A 23,090-nucleotide genomic window follows, 5' to 3' on the forward strand; every position below is an offset into this window, starting at 1 on the left:
TGTTTTTGCATTGTCTACACTAATTATCACATATTTATTTTCATTTTCTAAATAAGTGTAGTTGAAAGGTTCATTCTACTGTCTTGGACTTCACCATGCATTAAAAACCTCTAATTAAAACTTCTGCTTAGAATTTACCAATTTGCCAAGGGTTAAACATAACATAGCATGATATTTCAGGCTTACCATTAGTGGTTATTCAGAAAAGAAGGAAAAAAAGATGAATGGGGGAAAACAAGGGGTGGCCCCAATATAGCTATGTTAAATAATTTATAATCTCACTAAATAATGATTTATGCTCCTGGAGTCCTTGCTGTTTATATGTTTAGACAATATGGGGAAAATATATGAGAAATTTAACTCTGAAGCATTATTTTAAAATTGTTATTGAAATATAGTTGATTTGCAATGTTGTGTTAGTACAGTAAAGTGATTCAGTTACACATACATATATATAAATATATCAATTCTTTTTTTACGTTATTCAAACCAAATTTAATAAGTAGAAAAACCATAATGTGAAACTTATTCTTTTTTGTTTAGCATTCTTTCACTACAATACATGAAGAACAAAGGCAAACAAGAGAAATCAAAAACCTACAAGCAAACAAAATCAGAGAATATTTATGAAAAAAAGTACAATATTCACAGTTGTAAGTGATTTTCCTGATTTTATGCTACTTACTAGTAACTAAGAAGAGCTATGATTGATTTTGTATCAGTTTTTGACAAACTATGAGCCTGGAGTGGCCACTTATTTTTGTAAATAAAGTTTTACTGGGACTTGGTCACATCTAATTCATTTACTTATTATCTGTGACTTCTCTGGAGTTCTAATGACAGAGTTTATTTGCAGCAGGAATTTATGCCTTGCCAAGCCTAAAATATTTTTAAAAATTTTTATTGGTGTATTGATTTACCTTGTTGTGTTAGTTTCAGGTGAACAGCAAAGTGAATCAGTTATACATATACATATATCCACTCTTCTTTTTTTTTTTAGATTCTTTTCCCACATAGGCCATTACAGAGAATGCTGTACATATACAGCAGGTTCTTATTAGTTACCTATTTTATATATGGTAGTGTTTATATGTCAGTCCCAATCTCCCAATTTATCCCTCCCTCCCATCCCCTGGTAACCATAAGTTTGTTTTCTGCATTCGTAACTCTACTTCCATTTTGTAAATAAGTTCATTTGTACCCTTTTTATAGATTTCACATATAAGCGATATCATATGATATTTGTCTGTGTCTGACTTACTTCACTCAGTATGGCAATCTCTAGGTTCATTTGTTGCTGCAGATGGCATTATTTTGTTCTTTTTTATGGCTAATATTCCTTTGTATATACGTACCACATCATCTTTACCCATTCCTCTGTTGATGGCCACTTATATATATTCTTTTTTTAATTCTCTTCCATCATAGGTTATTACAAGACAAAGCATTATTTTTATAGTCTCTGGGGGCAACTATCTTTAAATGGATAGATAGATAGATGATAGATACATAGATACATAGATACATAGGTGATAGATAGACTGGTATCAAACATTTAGGATCTAAAAGCAGACAATGAATACTACAAGATAATTAGGCACTAAGTCATATAAAATTATGACTTAGTCACTCTCTACCACTGTATTCATAATCTGTAAAATATTACCTCATAATTACATGATTACTTTTCTCTCATAAACAATAAAAAGATTAAAAATCTAAAAGGTAAGAAAAATAAGTTAGACAATCATAAAAATCACAGCGATTAGAATCACCATGGTCTCTAGTCCAATGATTTTTCTATTTTCTTTGAATCCATCAACGCTCTCTTTTCAGCAGGTTTATTAAGCTTTCACCATCTCAGCAACACTTAGGTCAATACTCATACCCTAAACCCCTTGTTTTTCTGACTCCTCATTGCACCCATCTGGAAAACTGTCCGTCTTGTATGAACTCAACTACCCACTTCTCTTTGCATCCACCCAAGTGGCTGACTACAACTGCAGAAAGCACATACAAGAGGGCAGAATGGTGCCATTAGCAACACGAGGCAATTCCTGTAGGTAGGTTCCTGGGGCAACTCCCTCACCTAAACATCCAGAGGACGATTGCAAACCACCTCTATTCTCAAATTTCTGATCATGTATCCTCCCACCACCTCTTCCCTCTACAGATAACCTTGCCTCCTGCTTCCTGGAGATTAAAAAAAAGAAGAAATATGATAGGAATTTTCCTCAACCTACCACTACGTTAAATGCTAGAAGTTTCATTTAACCTCTTCTCTTCCTTCTCTCCTGATAAAATAGACTTGTAACTCAGTCTTTCTCTAAGACCAATGTCTTCACAGACTGGATCCCAACCTTACAGTTTCCCAGTTTTCTCGAAATCTTACACTAGCCACTTTTGGGATGAATTGGGAGATTGGGATTGACATATATACACTAATATATATAAAATAGATAACTAATAAGAACCTGCTGTATAAAAAAATAGATAAATAAAATTTAAAAATAAATAAATTAAAATTTAAAAAAACCTCACTGGCCTCTCCTTCTTTTTGTAGACTCATCATTTTCTAGCCAGTCATGAAATACTGGATTTTCCCATGGCTTAACCTCAATCAGTCTTTTTTTTTTTTCTTATTCTGTTCAGTACCATCCATCTTCAACCCTTGTCTCTACTATGATCTTGAGATCAATATATCTACCTGTCTTCTCTGACATCTATCAGCATTCTTATGTCTCAAAGACATCTTGAAATTACCAGACCCAGTAGTGACTGCCTTCCCCACTTTGTTGTCCACCATGATTCCAAATCCATATCCCTTCTTCCAGCTTTTCTCTTTAAATATTTCTTGATCCACCCATATCTCCCCAACTCTTTCACTATCTTACGAGATCCAGGCTGTTGTCTTCTACTAGAATTACCACCATTTCCCTTTTATATCACATTCTTTATAGTTAAAGCAATCTTTTAAAAAATAAAAAGAAAGATCATGGCACTTTCCTATTTAAATCTCTTCAGTGACTTCCCTTTGCTCTTAAGATCCTTAATGAAATACTTAACATCCTTGACTAAATTCTGTAAACTGGTCTACAAGTCCTTGCCTTCCAAGATTCAGCATTCTTCGCATTCATATAGTGTTTTGTATCCTTCTGACCACAGGGCCTTTACACAAGCTGCTCTGTTTGCCTGCTGCTAAACAACCTATAAATCTTAGCTCATACTTTTCTTCCTCAAGGACATTTGCTGGATCCTCAGGTCTAGATCAAGTACTTTTTTCTTTTATTTATTATTTATATTTTTATGGTTGCACCAGGTCTTAGCTGCATTAGGCAGGCTCCTTAGTTGCGGCACGTGGGCTCCTTGGTTGTGGCATGTGAACTCAGTTGCAGCATGCATGTGGGATCTAGTTTCCTGACCAGGGATCAAACCTGGGCCTCCTGCATTGGGAGTGCATAGTCTTACCCACTGCGCCACCCGAGAAGTCCCTAGATCAAGTACTAAACATCTTCTTACCACTTTCTTCCCTGCCTTTATGAAATGTGGCATAACTTTACATTTTTGTGTGTTTTGGGTTAATATCTAGTTGCACTGTGACAGCAAGGACTTTTTTTTTTCTCATCATGCCTACTACTCAGCACAGCACCGGGAACAACATGGGTTTTCTTTGAAGTTTTGTTGAATATATAGAAAAGAGAAATATATAATTCATTCTATCTGTGCCCAATTTTAAGTTACATTATGGGTTTGCATCACAGTTTACAGAAATCTCTGACTTGAATTCTTAATGATTTACTCAAACCAAATAAATACCTTCACAGTCATTTATTGGAAACATGCCCAGTTTCTATCACTTTGCAACATTTTAAATTTATTTTAGGGTGTTCGGTTTAATTTTAAAAACTGCAATTCTCATTCACAATCTACTTGAAAACATTTTTGTTATTCTTTCCTCTGTTCTTCTCAGACTGTTTTCATGTTTACTTTCCTTTTGGCCTCCATTTCCCAGTTGTTTGTCTTCTCTCTCTCTGAGTCACTACTCAATATTTATGCATTAAAAATTTGATATTGTTGACACCAGACACACACACCCAAACTTTAGCACCAAAACTCTGGCCTTTTATAAAATACTATTGTATTTGCCTAACAGCTATATATCAATTTGTAGAATATAAATTTGATGAAGACCAGGATCTGTGTCTATTTTGTTTCCTGATGTATCCCTACTTCTAAAACCACATCTGAAAGATAGAGGTACTCAATAAATGTTTGCTGAATAAATAAACTTTCACATAAAACATTATTGAATGATGCCAAAAATATGTCCTAAAATGATTTTATTGTTCTCTCCTGTAAAGATAGACTCAATCCTCAATAAAATTCTGTCATACAAGCAGGACTGACAGTGACTTATCCCCATTATTTCCCTTAATTTTCTAAAATGTCTGACTGCTAGTATTTTTTTTTTCATTTGTCATAGTGGTAATTCCTGGAATCATATACAAAAGTAAATGGCTTTAATGCACTGCTTTATAAACTTCCGAGTGAGGGTTTCAAGAAAGCTCAGAACCTTTGGTGGACAGGGACACAAGATGAACTGCAATGTATAAAGAGATGTGGAATAGAACCATAACATAAAGAACATTGGCCACGATGAAAATCTTATATATCATATTTTTTAATTATATGACACTCTTTTTTCCCCACATTTTAGCATCTCAAAAATTGAAATCAATCTAACAATCTATGGAGTTGTTTAGTATAATTGGTAATATTTTATTCTTATTATTGGTATATAAAATAATGCCATGTTTCAAAACATCTGGAGTTTTTAATTCAATTAAATGCTTTTATGACTTCAGTATCCATAACAGGGTTAGACAGAGGTTATGGAAAGAGAAGAGAGAGGAGTGAACTAAAATTATGAGGAACAAAGAAAGGCATTACAAATGTATATCTACCTATCACTATTCTGTGTTTTATATATGTAAAACCCTATATGCATGGAAATATATGCCAGAAGCAGTTGTGAATGTCTCTACCTTATTCCCTAAACTCCTTAAGAGCAGGACTATGTATTAATCCTCCTTGTATTCCCCAGTGATGAGCATTCAATAGAAGTTTAAATTTATTTGTTCAAGTAAGTTAAATCTAATAACTTTGTCTTTAACAGAATGGACAGCAAATAGAATTTGTTGCGATAAATTTGTAAAGTACTTCTATGAAGTACATTAAGCTCTCTGATAAGGAACATTAACTTACTTGGGCTATTTGATTCCTCTCTAATTCACTGATGCATTCACTTTCTAAATACAGTAATTACCAAATCAGGAATTACTAATAGAGAAATGAATTAAAATCTACTGCTCCAGGGCATTTAACAATGCCTAGGGGACCTAAAATATTTCTGAAAAATAAACAAATTCTCCAGAAGTTGCTTGCCTACTAGCAGAATTAACCTTGTTAATTGTCACACATGTGAGATAAATTTATAAATGTCTCAATCTTCTAGGAGTTTATAAAAGTGAACACATTACTGCAACTGACACACTGTACACGGAAAATATACAAACAGTGCAGAGTGATTAAATAGAAACACATTCATAATTTGTTCAACCTCAACATGAATAAATTTAGAAGTAGAATGAAGAAAACATGACCAGCATGTTTAAATACATGATAGAGATGATAAAGGATCAGTTCTGATAAATCAAGGAAGGCACCACATCAATGTTGCCATTTCCAGAGTTCTCTGAATGATAGGAAAAATTATTTCAATTACCAAGTGTGTGGGAAAATTTTTTTCCAAATCACGGATATTACTAGAGAAAACAAAAATTGATAATGAAACATACATAGGAAGGAGGGGTTTAGAAGAAATATGACTTTCAAACTGAAGGAAAACAGAACTCAGGTGGCACTGAATTCCCAGTTCCAGTGGCAGTATAAAGGCATTCTTATTCCATTTGCCTTCCTGAAAAGTCACTGAACAGCTAAGAAGGGGAAAACAAAATAAAACGAAACAAGTTTTAAAACCTCAGTAGTACCTTCCTTCTATCTTTAGTAAACCAGGCAAACAGCCACAATCCACCCCCCCGAAAACAATAAACAACTTTGAGGAATAATGGAAAAAAACACATTTTGTTCTGTATCAAAGCAAAAGTAGATTCTGAGAACAAGACTCACCGCAACACTCTCCCTCCCCCTCTAGACCTGAATAGGAATTTTTTCCCTTTAAAAGTATGTGGGACAATCCAGAACTACTCCCTCAAGCTGTTTATAGCAAGGGCCATGAGCAAGGCTAGGTGATCAGACTGTCAGTCCCTCCCCATCCTACCCTGGGGGGATCAGCTGAAGAAGAAGTCACACTGGGAGCCCACTGGGCTGCCCAAGTCCTGGCCAAGCCACCAGGGGCAATGGTTGAAAGATGAAGGTGAAGCAAAAAGGAAAGGCAAAGGGTAGCACATGGCAGCAAAGACCGCTGGAGGGCATTTATTGTGAGTCCCACAAAGCTCTCTGGGCTGAGAAATAGGGGCAGAGTTGATCAGATGAGTGTGGGTCCAAGAATTACAAACCAATCGAAGCTGAGCAGCTACCTCATTGAAAGATGAGTATCAGGCTAGAACTAGTATAGAGTATGCTAAAAAAAATTCATTATTTGAATAGAAAAAGCATGAGGTGTATGAAGGACCAGAATTGTATGCTTTGGCTACTTCAACGAATAAGATAGACGCCTGCTCTCACGGAGCTTCGTTCTAGTAAGGGAGACAGACAATACACAATCATCAAAAGCTAATTAAATTAGTATGTTGGAAAGTGATCATTGTTATGGAAACAATTTTAAATAGATCAGGTGAGGGGGATCAGAGGTGCTGAAGCAGAGGGCAGGTGGCAGTATTAAATAGGACAGTCAGGGATGTCATGCTGAGAAGATGAGATCTGTGCAAAGACTAGATGGAGACACAGACACTAAGGAATCAGATGTCTGATAAAGGATCAGTGTAGGCACAGGGAAAGACTCTGGGTGTGGGTGTCTGAAATATAATGGAGCAGGAGATCAGGAAGAACAAGGTACAGGTGAACAGAAATTGAGATCAGATCACTTTCTTACTTTCTATTGTAGGGTTCTGATCAAAGGAGTGATGAAATCTGATTAATGCTCTAAAAGAACACATTGATTTCTCTGTTGAGAATAGACTGTCCAGGGCAAACTTAAATGCAAAAGGAGCTGTTAGAAGCTTCTCCAATAACCCATGTACAAAATGATGGGTAATGGTGGTTCAGGCAAGGGTGGAGATAATTTAGATGGTGAAAAGTGGTTGGATTCTGGGTATAAGTTAAAAGAACCAACGGAGTTTCCAACATCTTAAGAGTGAGTGGCAAGGAGAATAAAGGATGATTCTAAGGTTTCCAGTGAGAGCACATGGAAGGATTGTATGGTCATCAGCTAAGAAGGAGACGGTAGATGCTGTGTAGTAAGTGTAAAGGGGGAGATCAGGGGTTCCGTTTTGGAAGCACTGAATGTGAGCCATCCATTAGGTACCCAGGTGGAGGTGTCCAGGAGGCCTTGGAATGGATGAGTCTGGAGGTCAGGATCAGGTCTGGGCTGGAGATATAAATTCAACCAGTGTCAGGGTTCGATGGGACTCAAAGCCAGGATGAGCTCAGAGACCGATGACTTCACCAGGAAATAAGTGAGGGGAGAAGGGACTAAGATCTCAGTCTGGGGCTCTCCAACATGAAGTATGGAAGTATAGAAAAAGGAGAAAGAAGAGCAAAGAACCTTAAAAAGTCACGGCAGTAAGGAAAATCCAGAAGGAGGGGACAGGTAGGTGTGTATTCTGACAGATGAATATAACAATGGGGACGTCGCTGAGAACCTTGACCCAGGTACTGTTGTGAAGAGGAGGAAGGAAGTAAAAAAAAGTGATTGGAGAGGTTTAAGAAAAAAATGGGCAGAGAAGAAGTGAAGAAAGTGAGTACAGACGAGTCTCGCTAAGAATTTACTGTATGGAAAGAACATAAAAGGAATGTAGAGGAAGTGAAGATGAGAGAAAATTTTTTTGTTGTTTTGTTTGTCTTTCATAATATCTGAGAAATAATGGCACATTTGTATGGTGGGAAAAATAAAATTGATTACAGAGAAGAAAATGGGAAAATTGCCTCTGAATATTCTTGTATATGGAGAGAGGTTGAGGTCTACACTATAGCAAGAGGGGTTTAGATAGGATCAGAGAAGTTTCAACTCTGTGAAAAGTGGGAAGAAAGGGAGGAGTACTTATGGGAAGAGCGTGTGATGCTGGGAACTGTTTCCTGATTGCTTGAATTTCTTTGGTGAAATACAATGCATGGCAAGAGCACAAGGTCACATTATTGGTGATTCAAGATAAAAGGAAAAATTTTGAGATCATCACCTGAAGAGTGGGACAGTAAGCATTTCATCTGAAGTGGAATGAGACATGAGAAAGCTTGGAGACTGGGCAGAGTCAGAATGAAATTGAAAAAGTGGTCCCCAAGGACCACACTCTCTGAGTAAGGTCTATTTGTGAGATGACTTACTCTTGAAATGCAACCAAATTTTGAACCTCTTTCTTGCTCTTGCAGAGCTGAATGTATTTGACCTACAAATTTGATAAATTTCATTTCTACAATTCTCACATAAATATAAAAAGTAATCTTACATTGAATGAAAGGTGGTTCTATCCTCTCTTCTTGCTTAATCTCTACCATTTGTTATTCCATCCAAAACCTTCTCCCCAAACCCTGATACACCGTGGTTTTGTACCCTTTCCTCGATTATTCCATATGCAGAATCTATTCCAGTAATCAATGTCCCTTATCCATAGAACAGATTCTTAGGATGGATTCCCAAGTAAGTGAGAGACAGAATTACCTTTCCCAGAATATTGAGTTACTTTTCCACCAGACTTTAAAATACTGACTAAACTAATGTCAATCCTTTTATAATTTTCAATTTGTATGAGAATCTCTCATACCAAGAGGAATTCCAGAACGTAAATGCACACTACATACTCTTATTTTCAGTTTTATTTTCCAAAAGCATTCAATGAAGATTTTTAAGAAAGTGACTTACCCAGTGAGTTTGACTGCATGTGTATGAAGCTTTTGATATTTTTCTGATTCTTCATTTGTGCTGGTAACATGTCTATATATCCCTTTCTTATAATTGAAGAAATCCTCATGGACTTGCATTATGGCTAAAATACAACACAACAGGATAAATGACACAGTTTTAAACCATTATCTTTAAATGCTTCCAGAAATTCTCACAGAATAGTCAATGAGAAAATTGCCAGGGGTAGAATCTAAGAAGGAATTTTGCAATTCAGCCTAATTTTCTTTCCTACTTAATTGGCTGCAATATTTTCTTGTTCTCTTATAAAAATAACTTTTAGCTACTTAGAATATTACTTAAGGTCACATTATACTTTTAGAATGCCATCTATTTTTTTAATAGATCTTTATTGGGGTATAATTGCTTCACAATACCATGTTAGTTTCTGTTGCACAAAAAAGTGTATCAGCCATATACATACACATGTCTCCATATGCCCTCCCTCTTGACCCTCCCTCCCATCCTCCCTATCCCACCCCTCTAAGTCATGACAAAGCACTGAGCTGATCTCCCTGTGCTATGCTGCTACTTCCCACCAGCCAACTATTTTATATTCGGTAGTGTATATATGTCGATGCTACTCTCACTTCACCCCAGCTTTGCCCTCCCACCCCATGTCATCAAGTCCATTCTCTATGTCTACCTCTTTGTCCCTGTCCTACAACTAAGTTCATCAGTACTATTTTTTTTTTTTTTAGATTCCATATATATGCATTACCATACAGTATTTGTTTTTCTTTTTCTGACTGACTTCACTCTGTATGACAGACTCTAGGTCCATCCACCTCACTACAAATAACTCAATTTCATTTCTTTTTATGGCCGAATAATATTCCTTTGTATATATGTGCCACATCTTCTTCATCCATTCATCTGTTGATGGACATCTATGTTGGCTCCATGTCTTAGCCATTGTAAATAGTGCTGCAATGAACATTGTGGTGCATGTCTCCTTTTGAATTATGGTTTACTCAGGGTATATACCCAGCAGTGAGATTGCTGGTCATATGGTAGTTCTATTTTTACTTTTTTAAGGAACCCCCATACTGTTTACCATAGTGGTTGTATCAATTTACATTCCCACCAACAGTGTAGGAGGGTTCCCTTTTCACCACACTCATTCCAACACTTATTCTTTCTAGCTTTTTTGATAATGGCCATTCTGACTGGTGTGAGATGATACCTCATTGTAGTTTTGATTTGCATTTCTCTAATAATTAGTGATTAGTATCTTTTCATGTGCCTCATGGATATCTGTATGTCTTCCTTGGTGAAATGTCTATGTAAGTCTTCTGCCCACTTTTTAACTGGATTGTTTGGTTTTTTGATATTGAGCTCCATGAGCTGTTTGTATATTTTGGAGATTAATCCTTTGTCAGTTGTCTCATTTGCAAATATTTTCTCCCATTCTGAGGTTTGTCTTTTTGTCTTGTTTATGGTTTCCTTTGCTGTGCAAAAGCTTTTAAGTTTAATGAAGTTCCATTTGTTTATTTTTGTTTTTATTTCCGTTACTCTAGGAGGTGGGTCAAAAAAGATCTTGCTGTGGTTTATGTCAAAGAGTGTTTTTCCTGTTTTCCTCTAAAAGTTTTATAGTGTCCAGTCTTACATTTAAGTCTTACATCCATTTGGAGTTTATTTTTGTGTCTGGTGTTAGGTAGTGTTCTAATTTCATTCTTTTACATGTAGCTGTCCAGTTTTCCCAGCACCACTTATTGAAGAGGCTGTCTTTTCTCCATTGTATGTTCTTGCCTCCTTTGTCATAAATTAGGTGTCCGTATGTGCGTGGGCTTATCTCTGGGCAGTCTATCCTGTACCATTGATCTATATTTATGTTTTTGGGCCAGTACCATATTGTCTTGATTACTGTAGCTTTGTGGTATAGTTTGAAGTCAGAGAGCCTGATTCCTCCAGCTCCGTTTTTCTTTGTCAAGATGGCTTTGGCAATTTGAGGTCTTTTCTGTTTCCATACAAATTGTAAGATTTTTTGTTCTAATTCTGTGAAGAATGCCATCGGTAGTTTGATAGGGATTGCACTGAATCTGTAGATTGCTTTGGGTAGTATAGTCATTTTCACAATATTGATTCCTCCAATCCAAGAACATGGTATATTTCTCCATCTGTTTATGTCATCTTTGATTTCTTTCATCAATGTTTTATAGTTTTCTGAGTACAAGTCTTTTGCCTCCTTAGGCAGGTTTATTCCTAGGTATTTTATTCTTTCTGTTGCAATGGTAAATGGGAGTGTTTCCCTAATTTCTCTTTCTGATTTTTCATTGTTGGTGTGTAGGAATGGCAGAGATTTCTGTGCATTCATTTTGTATCCTGCAACCTTACCAAATTCATTGATTAGTTCTAGTAGTTTTCTGGGGGCATCTTTAGGATTTTCTCTGTATAGTATCATGTCGTCAGCAAATAGTGACAGTTTTACTTCCTCTTTTCCAATTTGTATTCCTTTTATTTCTTTTTCTTCTCTGATTGCCATGGCTAGGACTTCCAAAACTATGTTGAATAATAGTGGTGAGAGTAGACATCTTTGGCTTGTTCCTGATCCTAGTGGAAATACTTTCAATTTTTCACCATTGAGTATGATGCTTGCTGTGGGTTTGCCATATATGGCCTTTATTATGTTGAGGTAGGTTCCCTCTATGCTCATTTTCTAGAGAGTTTTTATCATAAACGGTATTGAATTTTGTCAAAAGATTTTCTGCATCTATTGAGATGATCATATGGTTTTTATTCCTTAATTTGTTAATGTGGTGTATCACATTGATTGACTTGTGTCTATTGAAGAATCCTTGCATCCTTGGGATAAATTCCACTTGATCATGGTGTATGATCCTTTTAATGTGCTGTTGGATTCTGTTTGCTAGTATTTTGTTGAGGATTTTTGCATCTATGTTCATCAGTGATATTGGTCTATAATTTTCTTTTTTGTGATATCTTCTTCTGGTTTTGGTGTCAGGGTGATGGTGGCTTCATTGAATGGATTTGGGAGTGTTTCTCCATCTGCAATTTTTTGGAAGAGTTTGGGAAGTGTCACTGTTAGCTCTTCTCTGAATGTTTGATAGAATTTGCCTGTGAAGCCATCTGGTCCTGGACTTTTGTTTGTTGGAAGATTTTTAATTATGGTTTCAATTTCATTACTTTTTATTGGTCTGTTTATATTTTCTAATTCTTCCTGGTTCAGTCTTGGAAAATTGTACCTTTCCAAGAACTTGTCCATTTCTCCATGGTTGTCTATTTTATTGGCATATAGTTCTTTATAGTAGTCTCTTATAATCCTTTGATTTCTACAGTGTCAGTAGTGATTTCCTATTTTTCATTTCTAATTTTATTGATTTGTATCCTCTCCCTTTTTTTCTTAATGAGTCTGGCTAAGGGTCTATCAATTTTGTTTTTCTTCTCAAAGAACGCACTTTTAGTTTTATTGATCTTTGCTATTGTTTTCTTTGTTTCTATTTCATTTATTTTTGCTCTGATCTTTATTCTTCCCTTCTGTTGACTTTGGATTTTCTTTGTTCTTCTCTCCCTAGTTGTTTTAAGTGTAGGGTTACATTTTTTATTTGTGATTTTTCTTGTTTCTTGAGGTGAGATTGAATTGCTATAAACTTCCCTCATAGAACTGCTTTTGCTGCATCCCATAGGTTTTGGGTCATCATGTTTTCATTGTCATTTGTTTCTATGTATTTTTTAAATTTCTTCTTTGATTTCTTCAGCGATCTCTTGGTTATTTAGTAGTGCACTATTTAGCCTCCAGGTATTTGCTTTTTTTACAGTTTTTTCCTGCAATTGATTTCCAATCTCATAAATTTGTAGTCAGAAAAGATGCTTGATATGATTTCAATTTTCTTAAATTTTCTGAGGCTTGAGTTTTGACCCAAGATGTGATCCATCTTGGAGAATGTTCCACGTGCACTTGAGAAGAAAGTGTATTCTGACACTTTTGGGTGGAATGTTCTATAAATATCTATTAGTTCTATCTGGTCTATTGTGTCATTTAAATCTTGTGTTTCCTTATTTATTTTCTGTTTGGATGATCTGTCCATTGGTGTAAGTGGGGTGTTAATGTCCCCTACTATTATTGTGTTACTGTCGATTTCTTCTTTCATGGTTGTTAGCATTTGCCTTATGTATTGGGGTGCTCCTATGTTGGGTGCATAAATATTTATAGTTGTTATATCTTCTTGGATTGATCCTTTGATCATTATGTAGTGTCCCTCCTTATCTCTTGTAACAGTCTTTATTTTAAAGTCTATTTTATCTGATATGAGTGTTGCTATTCCAGGTTTCTTTTGATTTCCATTTGCATGGAATATCTTTTTCCATCCCTTCACTTTCAGTCTGTATGTGTCCCTAGGTCTGCAGTGGGTCTCTTGTACACAGCATATATATGAGTTTTGTTTTTGTATCCCTTCAGCCAGTCTGTGTCTTTTGGTTGGGGCATTTAATCCATTTACATTTAAGGTTATTATCAGTATGTATGTTACTATTACAATTTTCTTAATTGTTTGGGGTTTGTTTTTGTGGGTATTTTCCTTCTCTTGTGTTTCCTGCTTAGAGAAGTTTCTTTATCATTTGTTGTAAAGCTGGTTTGATGGTGCTGAATTCTCTTAGTTTTTGTTTGTCTGAAAAACTTTTGACTTCTCTATTGAATCTGAAGGAGACCCTTGCTGGGTAGAGTAATCTTGGTTGTAGATTTTTCTCTTTCATCACTTTAAGTATATCTTGCCACTCCCTTCTGGCCTGCAGAGTTTCCACTGAAAAATCAGCTGTTATCCTTATGGGGATTCCTTTGTATGTTAATTTTTGTTTTTCCCTTGCCACTTTTAATATTTTTTCTTGGAATTTAATTTTTGCTAGTTTGATTAATGTGTGTCTTGCTGCGTTTTTCCTAGGGTTTATCCTTTATGTAACTCTGTGTGCTTCCTGGACTTGGGTGACTATTTCCTTTCCCATGTTAAGGAAGTTTTCCAGTATAATCTCTTCAAATATTTTCTCAGACCCTTTCTTTTTCTCTTCTTCTGGGACCCCTATAATTCAAATGTCAGTGCATTTAGTGTTGTCCCAGAGGTCTCTGAGCTTGTCTTCATTCTTTTTACTTTATTCTGCTCCTTGGCAGTTATTTCCACCATTTTGTCTTCCAGCTCACTTATTTGTTCTTCTGCCTCCATTATTCTGTTATTGATTCCTTCTGTTGTAGTTTTCATTTCAGTTATTGTGTTGTTCACATCTGTTTGTTTGTTCTTTAGTTCTTCTAGATCTTTGTTAAGCATTTCTTGTATTTTCTCAATCCATGCTTCCATTCTATTTCTGAGATTCTGGATTGTCTGTATTATCATTACTTTGAATTATTTTTCAGGTAGACTGCCTATTTCTCTTCATTTACTTGGTCTTATAGGTTTTTACCTTGCTCCTTCATCTGTGACATATTCTTTTGCCATCTAATTTTTTTTTTTTTTTAATGAGTGTGATTGTGTTTCTGTCTTATTGGCTATTTGGTCTGAAGCTTCCAGCACTGGAGTTTCTAGGCTGTTGGGTAGAGCTGGGTCTTGGTGCTGAGATGAGGTACTCTGTGAGACCTCTCTCCAATGAATATTCCCTGGAGTTGGAGGTTCTCTGTTAGTCCAGTGGTTCAGACTCGGAGCTCCCACCACAGGAGCTTCTCCCCAACCACACAGTCATAAATCAAGATCCTGTAAGCTGTGTGGTGTGGCAAAAAAAAAAAAAAAGAGCAAGAGAAATAACAAAGTAAAAAATAAAATTACAATCGGAAACAATAGATATGTTTGAAAAACTTTAAAATAAAAATATAGATGAATCAATAACTGGAAGTTACATCAGTACCACAATAAAAAAAAAGAGGAGGAGGGAATGGAAAAACAAAAACCGGTGGGGGGATAAAGGCCTTGGCTGTGGAGAGTGTGGCCTAAGCAAGGGTGAGGTTTGGGTATTGGGCGGGGCCAATGCTCAAGACCCACAGGGCTGGAAAAGGCCCTGGGAGATGTGGGGGGTGGGGCTTAGGTTCAAGGAACAAAAGGGGCGCAGGCATGCTACCCAGCCCAGTCTCAGGGAGAGGGAACCTGACCTGGGGGGCTAGCAGTCTTCTTGGGCTCGAGAGGGCAGGACAAATGCCCTCCTCTCCTCTCCTGCACCTCTGATCTGTGGTCTGGGAGGGCTCCTCCCGCCTGCCTGTCCTGATCTCCCCAGCCTCCCTCCTATGCCCCCAGGACCAATGCAGCTGGTGGGGGGAGGGTGAGGGAAGGGGGGTTTTGAGGGCAAGGGACTGGGCAGGGAGCTCAGCAGGCTCCCCATGCCTGAGTGGGCCAGGCAATTGCCCTCTTCTTCTCCTGCAGGGCCTCTCTCACCTGCCTCTCTGGATCTCCCCAGCCTCCCTCCTAAGCCCCCAGGACCCAAGAGGCCTGGATGGGGCTTTGGATGGGGGTGGGGGAAGCAGCTTCAGAACTCAGCAGGCTTCACTGCCCGAATGGACCAGGTGATCGCCCTCAGCTCCTCTCTCGCTCTTCCCAGAGAGTCCATCCCACCTGCTTCTCCTGATCTCCCTGGCCTCAGGGAGGCTGATCTTGTCTGGCCTCTATTTCTCCTCCACCTACGGTCCCCCCATGTCCTACCGGTTCATTTTGGAATTCCTCCCATCTCCCTGGGGGTCAGAGTCCCTGACCGTGACCGGCAGACTAGTTGTGATGAGACACTAGTTGTGAGGAGACACTAACTCTGCATCTTCCCACACCACCACCTTGACTCCTCACCTCAGCATCATTATTTTTTCCTCTTGCACACATTTTATTTTATTTTTAATTTTTGAATTTTCTTTTATTTATTTTTTTATATAGCAGGTTCTTATTAGTCATCAATTTTATACACATCAGTGTATACATCTCAATCCCAATCACCCAATTCATCACACACACCCCACCCTCCACCACTTTCTGCCTTGGTGTCCATACATTTGTTCTCTACATCTGTGTCTCAATTTCTGCCCTGCAAACCAGTTCATCTGTACAATTTTTCTAAGTTCCACATATATGCGTTAATATACGATATTTGTTTTTCTCTTTCTAACTTACTTCACTCTCTATGACAGTCTCTAGATCCATCCACGTCTCAACAAATGACCAAATTTCGTTCCTTTTTATGGCTGAGTAATATTCCATTCTATATATTTACAACATCTTCTTTATCCATTCATCTGTCAATGGGCATTTAGGTTGCTTTCATGACCTGGCTATTGTAAATAGTGCTGCAATGAACATTGGGGTGTATGTGTCTTTTTGAACTATAGTTTTCTCTGGGTGCTGGGTCATATGGTAATTCTATTTTAGTTTTTTAAGGAACCTCCATACTGTTCTCCATAGTGGATGTATCAATTTACATTCCCACCAACAGTGCAAGAGGGTTCCCTTTGCTCCACACCCTCTCCAGCATTTGTAGGTTTTCCGATGATGCCTTTTCTAACCGGTGTGAGGTGATACCTCATTGTAATTTTGATTTGCATTTCTCTAATAATTAGTGATGTTGAGCAGCTTTTCATGTGCTTCTTGGCCATCTGTATGTCTTCTTTGGAGAAAATGTCTATTTAGGTCTTCTGCCCATTTTTGGATTAGGTTGTTTGTTTTTTAATATTGAGCTGCATGTGCTGTTTATATATTTTGGATATTAATCCTTTGTCCATTGATTCGTTTGCAAATATTATCGCCCATTCTGAGGGTTGTCTTTTGGTCTTGTTTATGTTTTCCTTTGCTGTGCAAAAGCTTTTAAGTTTCATTAGGTCTCATTTGTTTATTTTTGGTTTTATTTCCATTACTCTGGGAGGTGGATCAAAAATATCTTGCTGTGATTTATGTCAAAGAGTGTTCTTCCTATGCTTTCCTCTAAGAGTTTTATAGTGTCTGGCCTTACGTTTAGGGCTTTAATCCATTTCAAGTTTGTTTTTGTGTATGGTGTTAAGGAGTATTCTAACTTCATTCTTTTACATCTAGTTGTCCAGTTTTCCCAGCACCACTTATTGAAGAGACTGTTTTTTCTCCATTGTATATCCTTGCCTCCTTTGTAATAGATTAGTTGACTTTGGTGCATGGGTTTATCTCTGGGCTTTCAATCCTGTTCCATTGATCTATATTCTGTTTTTGTGCCAGTACCATATTGTCTTGATTAATGTAGCTTTGTACTATAGTCTGAAGTCAGGGAGTCTGATTCCTTTAGCTCTGCTTTTTTTCCCTCAAGACTGCATTGGCTATTTGGGGTCTTTTTTTCTCCATACAAATTTTAAATTTTCTGTTCAAGTTCTGTAAAAAATGCCTTTGGTAATTTGATAGGGATTGCATTGAATCTGTAGATTGCTTTGAGTAGTATAGTCATTTTCACAATATTCATTCTTCCAAACCACGAATATCGTATATCTCTCCATCTGCTGGTATCAACTTTAAATTCTTTAGGCAGTGTCTTATAGTTTTCTGCATACAGGTATTTTGTCTCCCTAGGTGGTTTATTCCTACGTATTTTATTCTTTTGTTGCAATGGTAAATGGGAGTGTTTCCTTAATTTCTCTTTCACATTTTTCATCATTAGTATATAGGAATGCAAGAGATTTCTGTGCATTAATTTTGTATCCTGCAACTACCAAATTCATTGATTAGCTCTAGTAGTTTTCTGTGGCATCTTTAGGATTCTCTATGTATACTACCATGTCATCTGCAAACAGTGACACTTTACTTCTTCTTTTCCAATTTGTATTCCTTGCATTTCTTTTTCTTCTCTGATTGCCATGGCTAGGACTTCCAAAACTATGTTGAATAATAATGGTGAGAGTAGACATCCTTGTCTTGTTCCTAATCTTAGAGGAAATGCTTTCAATTTTTCACCATCGAGTATGATGCTCACTGTGGGTTTGCCATATATGGCTTTTATTATGTTGAGGTAGGTTTCCTCTATGCCCACTTTCTAGAGAGTTTTTATCATAAATGTTGCTGAACTTTGTCAAAAGCTTTTTATGCATCTACTGAGATGATTATATGGTTTTTATTCTTCAATTGGTTAATATGCATATCACATTGATTGATTTGCGTATATTGAAGAATCCTTGCATCCCTGGGATAAATCCCACTTGACCATGGTGTATGATCCTTTTAATATGTGGTTGGATTCTGTTTGCAAGTATTTTGTTGAGGATTTATGCATCTATATTCATAAGTGACATTGGTCTGTAATTTTCTTTTTTTATAGTATTTTTGTCTGGTTTTGGTATCAGGGTGATAGCGGCCTCATAGAATAAGTTTGAGAGTGTTCCTTCCTCTGGAATTTTTTGGAAGAGTTTGAGGAGGATGGGTGTTAGCTCTTCTCTAAGTGTTTGACAGAATTCACCTTTGCAGCCATCCGGTCCTGGACTTTTGTTGGTTGGAAGATTTTTAATCATAGTTTCAATTTCATTACTTGTGATTGATCTGTTCATACTTTCTATTTCTTCCTGGTTCAGTCTTGGAAGGTTATACCTTTCTAGAATTTGTCCATTTCTTCCTGGTTGTCCATTTTATTGGCATAGAGTTGCTTGTAGTAGTCTCTTAGAATGCTCTGTATTTCTGCAGTGTCTGTTGTAACTTCTCCTTTTTCATTTCCAGTTTTATTGATTTGAATCCTCTCTCTCTTTTTCTTGGTGAGTCTGGCTAAAGGTTTATCAATTTTGTTTATCTTGTCAAAGAACAAGCTTTTAGTTTTATTGATTTTTGTTTTTGTTTTCTTTGTTTCTATTTCATTTATTTCTGCTCTGATCTTTATGATTTCTTTCCTTCTGCTAACTTTGCACTTTGTTTATTCTTCTTTCTCTAGTTCCTTTGGGTGTAACGTTAGATTGTTTATTTGAGATTTTTCTTGTTTCTTGAGACAGGCTTGTATAGCTATAACTTCCCTTTTAGAACTGCTTTTGCTGCATCCTTAACGTTTTGGATCATCGTGTTTCCATTGTCATTTGTGTCTAGGTATTTTTCAATTTCCTCTTTGATTTCTTCAGTGATCTTTTGGTTATTTAGTAACGTATTGTTTAGCCTCCATGTGTTTGTGTTTTTTACATTTTTTTTCCCTGTCATTGATTTCTAATCTCATAGCATTGTGGTCATAAAAGATGCTTGATATGATTTCAATTTTCTTAAATTTACTAAGGCTTGATTTATGACCCAAGATGTGGTCTATCCTGGAGAATGTTCCGTACGTACTTGAGAAGAAAGTGTAACCTGCTGTTTTTGGATTGAATGTCCTATAAATATGAATTAAATCCACCTGGTTTATTGTGTCATTTAAAACTTGTGTTTCCTTATGAATTTTCCATTTGGATGATCTGCCCATTGGTGTAAGTGAGGTGTTAAAGCCCCCAACTGTTATTGTGTTACTGTCAATTTCCTCTTTTATATCTGTTAGCAGTTGCCTTATTTATTGAGGTGCTCCTATGTTGCGTGCATATATATTTATAATTTTTATATCTTCTTCTTGGATTGATCCCTTGATCATTATGTAGTGTCCTTCCTTGTCCCTTGTAATATTCTTTATTTTAAAGTCTATTTTATCTGAGTATTGTTACTACAGCTTTCTTTTGACTTCCATTTGCAGGGAATATATTTTTCCATCCCCTCACTTTCAGTCTGTATGTGTCCCTAAGTCTGAAGTGGGTCTCTTGTAGATAGCATATATATGGGTATTGTTTTTGTATCCATTCAGCAAGCTTGTGTCTTTTGGATGGAGCATTTAACCCTTTCACGTTTAAGGTAATTATCAATATGTATGTTCCTATTACCATTTTCTTAATTGTTTTCGGTTTGTTTTTGTAGGTCCTTTTCTTCTGTTGTGTTTCCCACTTAGAGAAGTTCCTTTAGCATTTGTTGTAGAGCTGGTTTGATGGTGCTGAATTGTCTTAGCTTTTCTTGTCTGTAAAGTTTTTGATTTCTCCACTGAATCTGAATGAGATCCTTGCCAGGTAGAGTAATCGTGTTTGTAAGTTCTTCCCTTTCATCACTTTACGTATGTCATGCCACTCCCTTCTGACTTGAAGAGTTTCTGCAGAGAAATCAGCTGCTAACCGTATGGGAATTCCCTTGTATGTTATTTGTCGTTTTTCCCTTCCTGCTTTCAATAATTTTTCTTTGTCTTTAAGTTTTGCCAATTTGATTATTATGTGTCTTGGCGTGTTTCTCCTTGAGTTTATCCTGCATGGGACTCTCTGCACTTCCCAGACTTGGATGGCTCTTTTCTTTCCCATGTTAGGGAAATTTTAAACTATAATCTCTTCAAATATTTTCTTGGGAGCTTTCTCTCTCTATTCTCTTTCTGGGACCCTTATAATGCTAATGTTGTTGCGTTTAATGTTGTCCCAGAGGTCTCTTAGGCTGTCTTCCTTTCTTTTCATTCTTTTTTCTTTATTTTGTTCCACAGCAGTGAATTCCACCATTCTGTCTTCCAGGTCACTTATCCATTCTTCTGCCTCAGTTATTCTTCTATTGATTCTTTCTAGTGTATTTTTCATTTCAGTTATTGTATTGTTCATTTCTGTTTGTTTGCTCTTTATTCTTCTAGATCTTTGTTTAACATTTCTTGCATCTTCTCCATCTTTGCCTCCATTCTTTTTCTGAGGTCCTGGATCATCTTCACTATCATTATTCAGAATTCTTTTTCTGGAAGATTGCTTATCTCCACTTCATTTAGTTGTTTTTATGGGGTTTTATCTTGTTCCTTCATCTGGTACATAGCCCTCTGCCTTTACATCTTGTCTATCTTTCTTTGCATGTGGTTTTTGCTCCACAGGCTGCAGGATTGTAGATCTTCTTGCTTCTGCTGTCTGCCCTCTGTTGGATGAGGCTATCTAAGAGTCTTGTGTATGTTTCCTGATAGGAAGGACTGGTGGTGGGTAGAGCTGGCTGTTTCTCTGTTGGGCAGAGTTTAGTAAAACCTTAATCCACTTGACTGCTCATGGGTGGGGCTGGTTTCCCTCCCTGTTGTTTGTTTGGCTCGAGGCAACCCAATACTGGAGCCTACCCAGGCTCTTTTGTGGGGTTAATGGCAGACTCTGTGAGGGCTTATGCCAAGGAGTACTTCCAAGACTTCTGCTGCTATTGTCCTTGCACTCACGGTGAGACAGAGCCACCCCCACCTCTGCAGGAGACCCTCCAACACTAGCAGGTAGTTCTGGTTCAGTCTCCCCTGGGGTCACTGCTCCTTTCCCTGGGTTCCAATGCACACACTACTTTATGTGTGTCCTCCAAGAGTAGAGTCTCTGTTTCCCCCAGGTCCTGTCGAAGACCTGCAGTCAAATCCCACTAGCCCTCAAAGTCTGATTCTCTAGGAATTCCTCCTCTCATTTCTGGAACCCCAGGTTGGGAAGCTTGACATGGGGCTCAGAACCTTCACTCCAGTGGGTGCACTTCTGTAGTATAAGTGTTCTCCACTTTGTGAGTCACCCACCCAGCAGTTATGGGATTTGCTTTTATTGTGATTGCACCCCTCCTACCATCTCATTGTGTCTTTTTCTTTGTCTTTGGATGTGAGGTATCTTTTTTGGTGAGTTCCAGTGTCTTCCTGTTGATGATTATTCAGCAGTTAGTTGTGATTCTGGTGTTCTCGCAAGAGGGAGTGAGAGCATGTCCTTCTACTCTGCCATCTTGAACCACCCGCCATCTATTTTTAATTGACAGAAGCACAATTACCAGGAACTGAGACCTTGCAAGAAGCCCACTACCCTTGACTGATGATCACTATTTCTTGGGCTTCTTGGGCTTCTCCACAAGTCTCTTTAAATTCCAATTAAGTAGCAGCAAAGTGTGAACCTAGCAAACAGGGTGTAAAATAATTGTCCTTCATCCTTGGAAGTCAATACAAAACTTTCCTTGGTGAGTTTGAATAAAAAGCAAACCCTTGGCAAAAGAATACTCTGACAAGATTGCATCCCTGCAGCTCTGAAGAACTAAGCCAATAGTGTATTGTTTAGAAAGAAAGAGCTTATACTTCATAAAACTCTCCTTCCTTCCCTCACCTAGATTATTTCTTTTCTGTATTGTGTGCTGTTTTATTGAAGGGCTTGGGCAATTCAGGGTGAACACTTTAAACTTCTCCTTTTGAAGACTTGAATTGAAAATATTTTTAGTTGGGCTAGTTAAGCATACCTTGACAACTGTGCACAATGCTTGTCTTAGTTTGATGTACATTTTGAATAAAATAAGAAAAATTTTGATAGATACTAAAATGAAGCTTCTCTTTCAAAGTCAAATATTACTTTTGATTCCATTTTTTATTTCATTTATTAATGTTTCATGCCTTTTCTGTTGCTGTCTAAATATTCTCAAAAGAGGTTAAATCTTCTTTATTTACTTTAAAACACCTTTCCATAGGATTTCAAGAATTTATATAACTGTACGCTATGCAGATCTTTTCTTTTGTTCTCTTTCCAGTACATAAACTTATTTTTAATTCTATAGATTTCAGAAGAATGCACATGGTATTATTTATTCAGAATTCTATTGCCTTTTACATTCTTTTGTACCAAGCAGGAGAAAGTCCTGTACATTAGCCCAGGCAACAATATGTAGACAACCATGTTGCATTGACAGCAAGATGAGGCAACCAGCATTTATAAAAGTGTGAAATATTGCTATTGGTTTTCTCTTCCATAGAATCATTGACTCCATTAGCTTTTCTCAATTCTAAGCACTGTGAATAAAATATACTCTTCAATGTGGAAAAATACCACTGTAAACAAAAGAAACATGAGTGAGGCACCATGACAATTAACTTGAAGACGGATCCTTCCTTGAGTTTCTGACACCAAAATAGACTTGATGAACTTGATCAACATATAAGTACATAAACTACTGTAGTGCAATTATACTTCTGGAGAATAGCAGCAAACTTATTACACAGAATTATGACACACCTGAGGGTAGGATGGTGAGCTCTATCT

The 23,090-nt window shown here is 37.0% G+C and overlaps 1 protein-coding gene across 1 annotated transcript in view; it reads right to left on the minus strand.

The window, feature by feature from the left end:
* The window catches only part of TINAG (tubulointerstitial nephritis antigen), a 94,093-nt gene that overhangs the window by 28,123 nt on the left and 42,880 nt on the right, over positions 1-23,090 (minus strand). Inside the window, exon 9 of the mRNA XM_030840975.2 lies at positions 9,098-9,221. Coding sequence (XP_030696835.1) covers positions 9,098-9,221 — 124 coding nt within the window. The remainder of the gene's footprint in view (positions 1-9,097; positions 9,222-23,090) is intronic.

The sequence above is a fragment of the Globicephala melas genome, chromosome 11 (assembly GCF_963455315.2).
Source record: "Globicephala melas chromosome 11, mGloMel1.2, whole genome shotgun sequence".
Lineage (NCBI taxonomy): Eukaryota > Metazoa > Chordata > Mammalia > Artiodactyla > Delphinidae > Globicephala > Globicephala melas.